General features: G+C 37.4%; 1 protein-coding gene across 21 annotated transcripts in view; it reads right to left on the bottom strand.

Moving 5' to 3' along the window:
• Window positions 1-15,503, bottom strand: part of AHI1 (Abelson helper integration site 1) — a 224,636-nt gene that overhangs the window by 201,474 nt on the left and 7,659 nt on the right. For 20 of the 21 annotated variants that reach the window (XR_011568502.1, XR_011568503.1, XR_011568506.1 and 17 more), the window contains one exon: window positions 2,726-3,282. Coding sequence is in view for 16 of the 21 variants with exons in the window: in XM_070796218.1 (XP_070652319.1) it covers window positions 2,726-3,282 (557 nt within the window). In the remaining 5 variants the exon portion in view is untranslated. Of the gene's footprint in view, window positions 1-2,725; window positions 3,283-8,924; window positions 9,068-15,503 lie in introns of those variants that run through there. The other variant, XM_070796222.1, reaches the window with a different exon arrangement.

Consider the following 15,503-nt stretch of genomic DNA (forward strand, 5'->3'; position numbering starts at 1 on the left):
TTTCTTAATTGGTAGATGTTGCTTTTTTAAACTATTTAACAGGGAAAAACAGATGAAAGATGCAAAATGAAACATCACTTTTTTGGCAGAGGCACTGGATTCCCAGAAGGTGAGTAACTGGATGAGAGGTAAGTCCCCACTGGGGAAGGAATGATGCACTTACTGTAAGGAGGAAGAACTTTGGAAAACAGAAACTGCTATAGGCTGAAAAAGAAGAACAGCAAAAGATGAGAGCCTCTTATGTGGCAGAGAGGGACACTCTGAATGAAGAGGCCCAAGGGTTCTCTTGGACTTGAGGCATTGAATCAACACAGAGGAACCTGCCCCACCCCGCACTGAAAAAGAGACTTCACTTAAATATCGCAATTCCAAGAAATCTCAGGTAACCTGATAGTGTTGCTGTGGATACTTTTTCAGGGTGGGTGGAAGCCTATTCCATGAACAGAGAGTCTCTGAAAGCCCTCCTTCGGGAAATCATCCTGATTTGGATAAGCATTAAAACTATTCATCCTGGAGACCACAATCAATAGGAAAAACAATAAATGTCACTACAAGAGACATTTAACTTCGCATAAGGCCTTGCCAGTTGCCCTGCTATGGATCAATGGCTCCCAGAAGCAGGCTTAAATTAAGCACCTTTAAAATACTGTATGGTAGGCTGCGGGGAGCGAGCTCCGCCTCTGGCAAAGGTCATGAGGAAGGAGGCTTGGCATACGCAAAGGCGGGATCAAGCCTCAGGAGTCTCCCTGGAAATTCTCGAGCAATCTACCCCCAAAACCAGAGTCTGCCTACTTTCTGCTTTCACCTACACCTCTGACTTTACGGGGGGCTGTCCCCTACTACCTCTCTGAAAAAAGAGTTAGCTTACAGCTCCAGTTAATAATTCCTGGGTGTGACAGTGTTTAACCTACAAACTCCTTTGGAAATCCTCTAGCCTGCCTGAATAGGTTTTTCCGGCCACATGTGATTGTTCAGAGCCTCCCAACTGTGAGAGGCAGGAGATGTTCTAAACTGTGTAAACACAGATTCTTTTGAGTAGTTAAAAGATTGATTAGAAATTGTATTGGTGAAGGGATTTTCACTTGTTGGGCCAATGTTTGCTGCTAAGTCTCCATATCCCTTACCTGCTGTGTCCCTGGCAGTGTATTGATTAATATAATTGGTGTAAGTAGCAGCTTTAATGTTTGTAACCTGGGACCCTTAATTCTTTTTCTTGTTATAGCCCACCACACCTTTGCGCTGTAGGAATGCAACTTTATCTAATGCTTTTGGAGGGTGGCTCCTGACCAATCACCTTCAGAGAAAAATAAGTTTTCTGAAGAAAAGGTCTTAAAATGTTAACAGGCCTCCGGGCCAGAAGATGATGCAAATCACCTAACTTTTGCATATGCTAAGTTTGCAGGAAGAAAGCCTGGCTTGCTGCCTGACTCTACCCCTTCCCCCATTATCCTCTATGCATAACTTAAGGTATAAAAACTACTTTGGAAAATAAAGTACGGGCCTTGTTCACCGAAACTTGGTCTCACCATGTCGTTCTTTCTCTTACCTTCTGGCTGAATTATTCAGCCTCTTTTCTCCACTGAATTTCCTCACTGAGCTATCCTTATTTCAGCCTCTTTTCTCCACTGAATTTCTTCACTGAGCTATCCTCATTCTATTACTCTTTATATCCTTACTTAACGTTTAATTAAGCAGTTGTTTCCTGATCCTCGCCGACGCCGTCCCCGCTTCGAATACCCTGGATCAGCCGGGGCTGGTCCCCGGTAGTAGGCCATTCCAGGTGTCTGCCCAGGTAGGAGACTCTAAAAGTGCTAAAGACCTAGGAGTTGCCAACTGTACTAAAACTTCTGTACTACACTATTCACGAGTTTGCCTCCAACGGGTCTGCCTATCCAACAGAAGTAGATGGTGATTCCATTACAGCTGGAGAAGGGGCAACCAATTTGTTCAGTTTTGTCCAAATAAATAGCATAGAAATTTGATATATGTATTGGGAACTAAAACCAAAACCACAAGTTATTATGAATTAGACAACAAAGTGGTGAGAGGTTTCACCTGGTTCAAATAGGACTGACTAAAGATTTCAAAAAGGGCTGACTGAAGAGTCTAAGGAAATTTGTCACTTCCATTCAGCAGAATGGTCTTTGTCCCTTATCCCACAAGACTGTGGTATGGACACCAACAGGGGGAATTGTAACAGGAAGAACCTTTTGTATTCTATTACAAGTTAATCACTAAAAGGATGTTGCCTGTGTGCTTAAATTATACATAATGGCCCATCTCTGGAAACGCTGCTCCCCAAGTGATGAAAATTAAGCTAAAATACCTTTGTTTAACTTGCAGGAAACATCCTTACCAGGTCCACCTGTGAATGACTGCAGGGAGAAAGAAATGAACAGATCCTCTCTGGAGGTTTATGGGAACCAGAAAGTGTTTGACTTGACTCCCTCTCCCTTTAGTATTTAGTACTCCCTCCTCCTCAGAAGGAGCTTGAATTCTATCTCAGGCAAGATGGTTATCTGGGGCATGAAGCATCTTCTGAATTTGCTGGCTTTCTGAATAAAGTTGCCATTCATTGCCCCAACAACTGGTCTCTCAAAATTACTGGCCTTTTATGAGGCAAGCACTATAAGCTTGGACTTAGTAACAAAACTCCAGGTATCACTCAAAAGCTGAAAATAGTGTTTTTTAAAGAGGACATTATATATTTATCAATGTAACATACCTTGTTTCAGATTTAGACAAGGTGGGAACTTTCTTTTTTTTCTTTTTTCTTTTTTCACCACTCAATTTGTCATCATGCAATGAAGAATCTAAGGGAAAGTAAGACAACTGCTCCTTGAGTTTCTTTCGGATTTTCTTCTTAATCTCCTTTGCCATTTCTTCAGCCACTTGGAGCTGGTATACTTGCATCAGTTGTTCCTCATCTAAAGTATTCTTTTCTCCTTCCTCCTTGGCCTTTTCACTTTTGTCATGAGTCACACCTGGCTGTGGCTTAGTCCGTCTTTTCTGAGGTGCCGCATCTCCCTTCTCAGGAGCTTCTGGCTCCATCTCTTGTGCAGTCACCTGGAGCGCTGTTTTCATAACCTTTTTATTTGCCTTTTCTTGCTTGTCCTCCTCCACAATAACATCATTTTCTGGATCTTCAGTTGCTGACTGCGGATCCCTTGGTTTGTTTTTAATTACTCGCATGTTCTTCTCTGGGTTCTTAGTGTTAGCAGCAGTTATATCATCACTTTTAGTTTCCCTGATTTTCTGAAGATTGCTTGTAACAGCATCAAGCTAGGAGAAGACGACACAATAACAGAGTGTCAACTAAACACAGTTTAGTTCTGTGAAGATAAAATCATGTTGACTGTTTCACAATATGCAATACTGGGAAGAATATTTCACTTTTTACTCCAGCACTTTGACACCATTCTAGGGCCTTTGGGGAGCGTTTTCCTGCTTATTCTCCCAGTCTTAGACCAGCAATCTTGAGAATAAATTCATATCAAATGAGTTAACTAACATGGGGAACATGTTAATGACTTTTTAAAAGTGAATTAACTGCTCAAATCTCAAATGCTACTTTCCTCTGGCAAAATGATCCATACTCTAACCTAATTAAGAGATATCAGTGAAATTGCTAGAAGAGCTATGGTTAAAGTATTTCATGTTCTCTAATAGAAAACACACAGGTCATTTATCTTGCTTCATAATTAAATTCAAAAACCAAAGGTTTATAGCTCTAGGGTTACTGTGCAATTAGTCTAAACATATCAGTGAAAAGGCTTTTAAGTATTAAATATTATCAAGTTAAATCAAATGACTAAGCACATACTTGTATTAATAACTTTCTCCATTCAAAATTATTTAAAATAAGAAATAAACAGAAAATAATGCTAGAAATCAAACAGGAATGTTATTAGTAATAAAATAAATATTTTGAGAAATCCCCCAAGGATGAAAAACAGGCAGGATTAGATCCATTAAGAAATCCATTAAGAAACTACCAAAGAAAACCACAACCTGTAGGAAAAGACTTGTCCAGAGAAAAGGCTGGTTCTGGAGAGGCCATAAGCTGAGGCAAGGAACACGAAAAGAAGGGATAAGCCTGAGGATGACCAACTGAGGAGTTGGGAGGGCAGCTCTGTTCCCCTCCTCCAGCTGTGTTACATGGTGACTTTCACCCAGAGAACAAAACAGCTGAACAGACAGAGATACGGCTTCATGTCTCAGGTAGGTACAATCCTCACCAACAGCAGAAGCACGCTATGTTGAAAACAACCAACAGGCAGGAGAAAAATTCTCAAACACAAAGATGACGAACAACTGAGAACACTGAGGGAAAGCAGCAGAATCGAGAAGTCCACCAAATCCAATAAAAGAGAAAAATTAACATGGAAGAAAAACAAACAGCATCAACAAAATAATTTAAAATGAGTAGAATTAATATTAAGAAATTCCAAAAAATATGAGATGAAAAACAACTGCAGATGTTAGAACTAAAATTTTGAGTGACAGAAATAAAAGCTGAAGAGATGCGTTCAAAAACAGAATGGGTAAAACCACAGTGATAAAAGATTGAAGTCAAAGAATTCTCCCAGAAATGACGGAACCAGTGAAGACTAAAGTTCAATTATTGAAAACCCTCATGTTTCAAAGTAGTTAGAATATCTAATATATGTGAAAAGATGGAAAAATGTATTCCACCACATAGCCAATATTTTACCATCTTTAAGACTCTTCTGCTCACCTAAAATATATTTCCAAATTCTACCTATTCCTTAAGGATAAATTCTGAAGCCATATCCTTCAAAAATATTTCCTAATCAAATTAAAAAAAAAAATCTTCTTAAAAGTTTATTTTCACATGTTCTGTTTCTAGAAGCAATATATCCATAAAACAGTAAGAAAACAGAAAATTTAAAAATAGAAAAAAATTCAGAAATTACTTAAAAAAGAAGTCCCAAAATTCAATCCTAGATTGCCTCACACAAGGAAAATCAATGATAATCTGTTCAGAAACTTACTTTTGTCTTCTTTCTCTGAAGACAGTCATACCTAATAACCTTGAATTCCCATTACATCAATACAGAGCAAATGCTAACTTTTCTGTTTTCTCAGTACCAGAAATGTAGTGGCAATCAAGGTAAACTGTGAGGATACTAATAAATGGAAAAAGATAAGCAAAAATTAGAAACTCTTGAAGAAAGAATTATAGTCTAGAAGAAAGGATTTTGAAAATGAAACCCTGGGGAAGCTCATCATATGAAGCTCATAAGATGTTTATTTATTCTCTTCCATTGATCTGTCAACCTTTGTACTAATAACATCATTTTAAATACAATCCTTAGAGCATCTTTGGTAGCATTCCACAATTCTATTGAGATGACAGTTTCATTACTTTTTAAATTCCTGTTTTTGTGGTTTGTATTCCCTTTTTCTTGCTAATCGCTTCACGAGATAGATTTTACATTACCAAGTAATTTATAAATTTTAAATTTTGTTGTTCTAGTTTTGTCATACTATAATTGAAAAAGTCTACTTCACGGAATTTCACATTTCATGGACTATCACTGAATTTTGAAATCTCTCAAATACATTTGTTCATGTTCTATTTATCTTTAACCATCCGTTTATCTTTACCATCTCTGCACCATTTTTCACTTTAGCTTGTCTGTTTTTAAAAATAAGTATTACTGAGACATAACAAATTATATGAATTACAATAATCACCACCGGCTGTAAGCGTATACTTAAATCAATTCTGACAAACATATACACCATGACACCACATGACAGCACAACTATCATTTGTGACACTAAACATTTCTAGTACCCTACGCGTTCCTTTACAAAACCAATCCCTACCCTCCAAGTCCTGGCCCCACTCAGCCACTGATCTGTTTTCTTTCACTATAGTTTGTCTTGTCTAGAATTTCATATAGATGGAATCATACAGAAGATAGCTTTTTGTTTCTATCCTTCACTCAGCATAAAGCTTTGAGATTCATTCATGTGGTTGCATTTATAATAACATTCCATTTACTGCCGAGCAGTATTTTCATTGTATGGAAAGATACTACATTTTATTTCTCCATATACCAACTAATGGACATTTGAGTTATTTCTAGCTTTGCATGTTATGTTTTCATTTCTCTTGAGTAAACATCCATAAGTACAACTGCTATATATGCTAAGTATACGCTTAAGTTCTTAAATAACTGCCAAACGGCTTCCTAAAATGGCTGTACCAGTTCACACTCTCAAATTTGTGAGTTCCAATTATTTAACACACTTGTCAGCACTTAGCATTGTCAATTTTCATCCTTTTGCATTCTAATAGGTATGTAATGGTATCTCCGTATTGTTTTCAAATTAATTATTAACGGCATTACTAAGCAGGCTTCCCCTGTGGCTCTGGTGTAAAGAATCCACCTGCAGTGTAGGAGACACAGGAGATGCAGGTTTGATACCTGGGTCGCAGGGAATATCCCTGGGTCAGGAAGATCCCCGGGAGGAGGAAATGGCAATCCATTCCAGTATTCTTACCAGGAGAATCCCATGGACAGAGGAGCCTCGTGGGCTACAGTCCGTGGGGTCGCAGAGTTGGTCACGACTGAGCAACCGAGCACACACATCGTACTAACCACATCTTTACTAAGCACGTCATTACACATGCTTATTTCCTATCTGTATCTCTTTGGTTAAGTGTTCAACTCTTTTGCCCATTTTCACAAGGTTGTTTCACATCAATGAGTTCTGAGAGTTCCTAAAGTTTTCTCAATACATTTTATCAATGTGTTGCAAATATTTTCCCTCAACTTATAATTTTATGTTTTCATTTTCTTAGCAATGTTTTGAATTTTCACAAAGCCCAATTTAACCCCCTTTTCGTTTATGGTTCATACTTTTGTATCCTGAGAAATCTATTCATAACTCAAGTTTACCAAGCTTATCTTGCTTATTTTATAAGCTATATATATAGAATTTAGCTCTTAAATTTTTTAAGTCATAGATCCATTTCTACTTAATTTCTGAATATGATATGGTCATAGTTATAGTATTGTATATCTGATTGTCCCAGCAAAATTTGTTGAAAAAGATTATCCTTTTCCCCTCTGAGGTATCTTGGTAATTTTGGCAACAATCAATTGACCACCTACACTGGAGTCTATTTCTAGACTCTGCTGATTCATGACTTATATGTCCACCTTTATGACAATACCAGGTTGTCCTGGTATTGAGTTTTGAATCAGATAATAAAATTCCTTCAACTTTGTTCTTCCTTTTCAAAATTTTTTGGCTGTTCTAAGTTTGTTGTTTATATTTCCAAATAAATTTGAAAATCAGATTTTTAAGTCTTGAAGTCTATTGGCATTTTGATTAGGATTAAATTGAATCAATAGATCAGAATTTCAGAGAATGGATAATAATAATCTGTCAATAATTATCTGACAATACTTTCAATCCATGAACATGGATATATCTATTTGGTTTTGATTTTTAGCAGATTAGGGATTTCCAGTATCCAGGTTTGCATATATTTTGATAAATGTATCCTAGATTACTACATATTTGGTTACTATTACAAATGACATTTTAAATTTTAAATTATTCACTACTGGTACAAAAATACAATTGGTTTTTATATTTAGACCTTATATTCTGCTAACTCATTAATAGTTCTAATAGCATTTTTTTGAGATTCTGTCATCTGCGAATGAGATTCTTTTACTTCTTTTACAGTCTTTATACTTTTTTTCAAAAATTGCATTATTGCATTGGTTACCCATACAATTATGAATATCTATGGTGATGTGCTCAAGCTTAGAGCAAAAGCTGTCAGTTTTTAAATTTTAAGTAATTTTAACTGTAAGTTATTGTAGATTCCCTCTATCAAGTTGAAGAAGTTCCCTTCTCTTTTTGTTTTAGTTATCAGAATGGGTGACAAATTTTGTCAAGTCTTTTATTGCATTTATTGAGATGATCATATGGTTTTGTTTAATTTTATGGTGAATTACATGATTTTTTTTCAATACTTTGATATACTGCTGAGATAAATTACATAATGTATATAATTATTTTTATATAAGACTGATTCCCTAAATTTTGTGGAAGATATCTGCTCTGGGTTCAAAAGGGATACTGGTGTAATTTTCCTATAATGTCTTTCTCTTTTAGTATTAATTTAAAATTGCTACCCCCATCAAAAGAATGGAGAAGTATTCCCTCTTTTTACATAGTCTGAAAGAGTTTATATAGAATAATATGATTTCTTCCTCAAATGGTTGGTAAAATGTATTAATAAAGTCAGCTGAGAAAACTAGCCACCTAGTTTTTTCCACAGGTTTTTAACCACAAATAAATTTTTAAAAAAGATATAAAATATTCAGTAGCTTGTAGCCTTGAAGTAATTTACACATTTTATCTAAGTTGCTAAATTTATTGTCATAAAGTTATTCATAATACTCCTTTATTGTCCTATTTAGGTCTTTAACACATCTGCAGTGAATTATATTTACATTCCTAGTATTAGTTATTTGTCTTCTTTCATTGTTTTTCTGATCAGTCTGGTTAGAGTTGTGAAGAAAAGGGTTAATTCAGCAGCCCTCGTTGCTCAAATCCTGCAAATCCTAGGCCTGTTTGCAGGATAAAGCTCTTGAATGGCTCCTGAGAACTGAGCTCTGAGCTTCTGGAATGTTGAGCCTGAAAAAGGTGAATGAATACATGAACTAACTAAAGAATATTATGAAACCTGGACTTAGAAAAGGCAGAGGAACCAAAGCTCAAATTGCCAGCATCAGCTGGATCACAGAAAAAGCAAAAGAATTCCAGAAAAACATCTGCTTCATTGACTACATTAAAGCCTTTGACTGTGTGGATCACAACAAACTGCAGAAAATTCTTAAAGAGATGAGAATAATAGATCACCTTACCTGCATCCTGAGAAATCTGTATGAAGATCAAGAAGCATCAGTTAGAACTGGACGTATAACAATGGACTGGTGCAAAACTGGGAAAGGAGTACATCAAGACTGTATATTGTCATCCTGCTTATTTAACTTATATGCAGAGTACATCATGCAAAATGCCGAGCTGGACGAATCACAAGCTGGAATCAAGATTGCCAGGGAGAAATATCAACAACCTTAGATATGCAGATGACACTACTTGAACAGCAGAAAGCAAAGAAAAACTAAAGAGGTTCTTGATGAAGGTGAAAGAAAGTGAGAAAGCTGGTTTAAAATTCAACATTCAAAAAACTAAGATCATTGCATCTGGTCCCATCACTTTATGGCAAACAGGGAAAAAAATGTAAACAGCGGCAGATTTTATTTTCTTGGGCTCCAAAAACACTGCAGATGGTGACTGCAGCCATGAGATTAAAAGACGCTTGCTCCTTGAAAGAAACTATGACAAACCTAGACATGTTTAAAAAGCAGAGATATCACTTTGCCGACAAAGGTCCAAAGAGTCAAAGCTATGGCTTTTCCAATAATCATGTACAGATGTGAGACCTGGACCATAAAGAAGGCTGAGCACCAAAGAATTGATTCTTTCGAACTGTGGTGCTGGAGAAGACTCTTTAAAAGTCCCTTGGACAGTATAGAGATCAAACCAGTCAATTCTGAAGGAAATCAACCCTGAGTACTGGAAGGACTGATGCTGAAGCTGAAGCTTCAATACTTTAGCCACCTGATGCAAAGAGCTGACTCACTGGAAAAGGCTCTGATGCTGGGAAAGATTGAGGGCAAGAGAAGGGGGCAACAGAGGACGAGATGGTTGGATGGCATCACTGACTCAGGATATGAGCCTGAGAAAACTCCAGGAGATAGTGAAGGACAGGGAAGCCTGGCATGCTGCAGGCCATGGGGTCACAAAGAATTGAACACAACTGAGTGACTGAACAACAAGAAAATCTAGCATATTTTCCACCCTTTAAAATTAACACATAGAACATTTTTAGAAACTGTTATTCATAAAAGAAGTTATCACCTCTATGAAATAACATTAGGATAAAATGAGATAGAAAATCAAAGAGTGAAATCAAGATGATAAAGGATTGACAATGATAATGATTTAAAGTCCTTCCTTTAAATTAAGGCAAAAATTCAGATGCAACTTCAAAATTAATAATAGCCACAGTTTGAGTATTTATTCTCTACTTAACAATTTATACTTATTGGTTTCAGTTATTACTACTGAGTATTAAACCACTCCAGACTTAGTGATATAAAACAATAAATCATTCATTATGGTTTGAACTCAATATATCCTCCGTATCTATCATGCCTCTCATCTCTAGTTCTTCATACTTTGATTTCATAATCGGTCACTTCATTCATCATTTGCTATTATCATGTACTTTTTATCCATCACACCTGTCTGGAAAAAACTCTGCTGCTGCTAAGTCACTTCAGTCGTGTCCGATTCTCTGTGCGACCCCACAGACGGCAGCCCACCAGGCTCCCCTGTCCCTGGGATTCTCCAGGCAACACTGGAGTGGGTTGCCATTTCCTTCTCCAATGTGTGAAAGTGAAAAGTGAAAGTGAAGTTGTTCAGTCGTGTCCTACTTTTAGCGACCCCATGGACTGCAGCCCATCAGGCTCCTCCGTCCATGGGTTTTTCCAAGCAAGAGTACTAGAGTGGGGTACTGTTCAAATTAAGTGATGTTCATCTCTGTAACTATAACCAGGCTGTTGAATGCTGCCTGAAGAAACTGAACCACTTCAAAGATTGGTACTATTCTAAAGATATGGCCTATAAATTCAACTGAGACCTCAAAGCTACAAACAATTCTCCCATACTGCATAATCTGTTTGTATGCATTCTTCTGTACCTTCTGCACACTGGCTATTTCAAACTGTCTTTACTTACCTCTGATGTTCAATGTTGTCACTTCTTGACTCACTTTCACGGGTGAGTCAAAAGCCATCAAATGGAAAGCTGCAACTTTCTACTACCAAATCTACAAATTTTCATGTACTCTAAACAATCTTTTTCTCTGTCTTTCTCATTATAAAGAGGTGGGTCTTAACTTGTGTTCTAAAAATTTTCCTGTCCTGTATCATCAAATCTCTTCCTTATCTTCCCCAATGCTGCTGCTGCTAAGTCACTTCAGTCGTGTCCAATTCTGTGTGACCCCATAGACGGCAGCCCACCAGGCTCCCCCGTCCCTGGGATTCTCCAGGCAAGAACACTGGAGTGGGTTGCCATTTCCTTCTCCAATGTGTGAAAGTGAAAAGTGAAAGTGAAGACGCTCAGTTGTGTCCGACTCTTCGAGACCCCATGGACCACAGCCTACCAGACTCCTCCGTCCGTGGGATTTTCCAGGCAAGAGTACTAGAGTGGGTTGCCACTGCCTTTTCTATCTTCCCCAATATCAGCACTGAAAATATTCCTTTTTATAGTTAAACTTTCTGAAAAAGTTGTCCTACTTGTACTGCTTCATTTTTTATGAACATCATATTAAAAAGTTTTGCTCTCTACCCTGGTAATTAACTTCTGAATACTTTCTTGGTAAGTAAAAATACCATTCTGGTTTCCAACCTAAATAGCTTTTACAGTGTTCCTGTATTTTATTAGTCGATGTCATTTTCTCTTGTAATTTTTTTTCACACCTTTTGCTCATTTAAGACACCTGAGTGCTAAGTTGCTTCAGTTGTGTCTCACTCTTCATGACTTTATGGACTGTAGCCCATCAGGCTCCTCTGTTCATGGGATTCTCCAGGCAAGAATACTGGAGCGAGTTGTAATGCCCTTCCCCGGGGGATCTTCCTAACCCAGGCATCGAATCCACGTCTCTTATGTCTCCTGCACTGGCAGGTGGGTTCTTTACCACTAGCACCACTTGGAAAGCCCTGAGAGATATAGTATCTTACTATTCAAGGCATTTATTTGTAGCATTTCTTTATTTATTAACATTTGGAATGGAACTTACTCATAGGTTGTTCTTCAGATTGATAGGGGAATAGAACGTTAAAAAGAACCTTCTGATTCCAGAATACAAGTGTTCAATAAATTTTAGCTATTACTATGTTATTGGCTATATGAGTACTAGATCTGTGACTATAAAAAAATCATAGTTTCAGTGAATTAGCTAACTTTTAGTTGTATTTGTTTCTGACTCAAAGTATCTTCTACCTCAGATTTATCTATTCCTTCAACAAGTATTTACTGGTTTTCTGTGTGCAGACAGAGAATATTCTCATTATTTGGATGTCTTTCATTTAAAATCAGATGTCTTTCATTTCCCACACTGGAAAACTGAACCAGCCCACTTCTATTTTCTTATTTAAATATTTGTCTATTCATTTAGGTTTTTACATTTAACTTTTTAAGATGTCTGATATGTAATTTAATATGAGATGAAATGAGACTGCAAACGACCTTTTTCCCTAGAAGCTAAAGCAGTGTTAGCAGTACCAGTCCCTGTACCATAGCTTCTTGAAACACCTGGCACAAACGATGGAGAAACTTCTACATGCATAACTGGTTTCAAGGCTCATCCAAATTTATTTTCAGATTATAAATTCTCTATTCCTAAATACTTTGTTTTCATTCATGTCTCTGGAGATGGTACTACACACTCAACTAATCTATCTTCCATAGTTTTATTGATTTTTTTCAGGAGGGAACACCAGTCATAACTCTTTCCCAATTCACATGCTCCCTATTGCTCTCATACACGACTGACAATGTAGGCAAGTACATTCCTTGGAACACTATTTTCCCCTAAATATTGTATGGATATTGCTCCATTGTCTTTGGACTTAAGTGTTTTTGGAGAGAAGCTGGAAATGTACGAGGTGTTTCTTCTGTTTAGATGTTAGCAAAATTTCTCTCTCCCTTGAAATTTAAGTTTCCAGATAGAGTTCTCATCTCAAACTTTACCTGGAATGCAAGATGGATTCATCTCTTCCCACATCCTTTGTCATTCTCAGGAAAGCTTCCTCCTTATGCTCTTTTTATTATTTCTGTTCCATTAGTGCCGTCTCGGAACACAGACTTGTAAGTCAAGTATTTCTATATGTCCTTATTTACTGTATCTTTCATTTTAGTTTCGGCCATTCTCTCTCATGTTTGTTGCCCAATCACTAAATTTTTCCTTAGTGTCAATTCTATTATTTTAGGCCTCAGGTACAGTTTTTGAGGCAGCAATGAAGAAAGAATCACAGAGAGACTGTAGTTTTAAATCCAGATTCTAAAATTCTTACATGATATTAAAAAATATGGCACAAAATTTGTATATGTAGGTTATCTCTAAATAGAAGGATTCAGGCTGTTTTGGTTTTACTTTAGTGTAACAAAAGTCTTTGAAATGTAGTGGGTGAAAATTAGCTCATCTATTCTGGTTATTTCTGCTTTCATTGACTGTTTTACAACTTGGTAGAGAAAAAGGGTTAACATGTAGAACACTCATAGCAATGCAAATGTTTCCTGTGCACAGGAATTTGTAAAAGATTTTTGTAATGTATGTAATCTATGTAGAAGATTTCCATTAATATAATGCAACTAAATTTTGTCTGGTAAATAATAATATGGCCTTCCCTGTGGCTCAGCTGGTAAAGAATCTGCCTGCATTGTGAGAAACGTGGGTTTGATCCCTGTGTTGGAAGATCCCCTGGAGAAGGGAAAGCTATGTAAATGATTTCTAATATAATGCAACTGAATTTTGTCTGGTAAATAATATAAATCTCGGTACATCACATCCATTTGAACTGGTTATAACATCTTACTGGTTCCCTCATTAATCAGTGGGCTAAATAAAATTTTTGATACATGTTAATACATAGAAAAATGTGTGTGTGTGCTCAGTTGTGTCCGACTCTTTGCAGCCCCATGGACTGTAGCCCACCAGGCTCCTCTTTACATGGAATTCTCCAGGCAAGAATACTAGAATGGGTAACCATTCCCTTCCCCAGGGAATCTTCCCAACCCAGGGATCAAACTTGTGTCTCTTAAGTCTCCTGCACTGGCAGGTGGATTCTTTACCACTAGCACCACCTACATGTAAATAACTCCAACTTACTCTATTTCTGGCTATATGAACCTGGCAGAGATAGTAAGTGGTTTTCTATTCAGATGGTCATAAAATTTCTCATGTGCAAAATAAGATCTCTAATACGTACTTTCATGATTAACAGGAGAATCAGAAATGATAATTTGTAAAAACCTTATCAGAGTGCCTGATAGTTGAAAAACAGTAAGATAAACCTTCCATTATTATGAATTCTTCTATGGCTTTCCCTTTGCTTAATTTTCTTATTTAAGCCTGCTTCCTTTTTAGTCTCAGCCTGTTCTACACTTGGGAGTTCTTGTTTTAAAGAGGTCCTATCACTTCTTACTTTATTAAACAGGGTCCTATTGGGTTGTGGTGAAGACAGTAGATTCTGAAGTCAGATTGTCAGTTTGAATCAAGGGTTTATCATTAACTATGCAACTTTGCAGAGAAGGCACTGGCACCCCACTCCAGTACTCTTGCCTGGAAAATCCCATGGACAGAGGAGCCTGGTAGGCTCCAATCCATGGGGTCGCTAAGAGTCGGACACGACTGAGCGACTTCACTTTCACTTTTCACTTTCATGCATTGGAGAAGGAAATGGCAACCCACTCCAGTGTTCTTGCCTGGAGAATCCCAGGGACGGGGGAGCCTGGTGGGCTGCCGTCTGTGGGGTCGCACAGAGTCGGACACGACTGAAGCGACTTAGCAGCATGCAACTTTGGGTAAGTTATTCAAACTCTCTATGATCTAGTTTCCCTATGTATAAATGTAAATGAAGCTTCATAATTGTATTGTTTACATTAAATTAAAAACTAGTGAATACACACAAAATATTTTGAAGTGCTTGAAAGAGAGCACTATTATTTAGTAAATAAAAACAAGTATTCTCCTCTATTTGTTAAAGTAAAGCATTTCAAAAATATTTTTGCATTCTAGGAATAAGCTGTTTCTGTCCAGCTGAAAATTTCTTCCTAAATACTTTTATCTTTAAATTAAGAGAGACTGTGGATGGCCTAGTGTGTGCCAAAAGAGACTAAGTTACTTTTAATTACCTATCCCTTATGTGTCCCCCACACCTAAACTGGATCTTAGATAACTGGACATATCTTCTGCCCATTTTCTGGTTACCCATTTAATTTAGCATCTCTGGCTTAAACTGTACCTTGTTCATGCTCACAAAGCCCAGTTCTGACAGAGAGAGAAAGTATGAGTTCCACTTTGTCTGAGTCCATAAAAATATTCTGCAGTTGCATCCAGGGTTCTTTCTGGTTTGCCAAATGTATACCACTTTCCTCAAGGTGAGGGCATGTACCAGTAAGCAATGTTCACTGTCCATATGCCACTATTCCCTACCATACACCAAAAGCAGCATGTTCTATCTTAGAGCAGCATCCACTACGGCAGACCTAATCTGCTCCACTCTGTCAGTGGTTCTTACTTCATATGCAGTGTAGTACACTAGGGTACTAGGAACTCCTTACATGCATGCGGCTGGATACTAGCCAAGGTT

The sequence above is a fragment of the Bos indicus genome, chromosome 9, assembly GCF_029378745.1.
Source record: "Bos indicus isolate NIAB-ARS_2022 breed Sahiwal x Tharparkar chromosome 9, NIAB-ARS_B.indTharparkar_mat_pri_1.0, whole genome shotgun sequence".
Lineage (NCBI taxonomy): Eukaryota > Metazoa > Chordata > Mammalia > Artiodactyla > Bovidae > Bos > Bos indicus.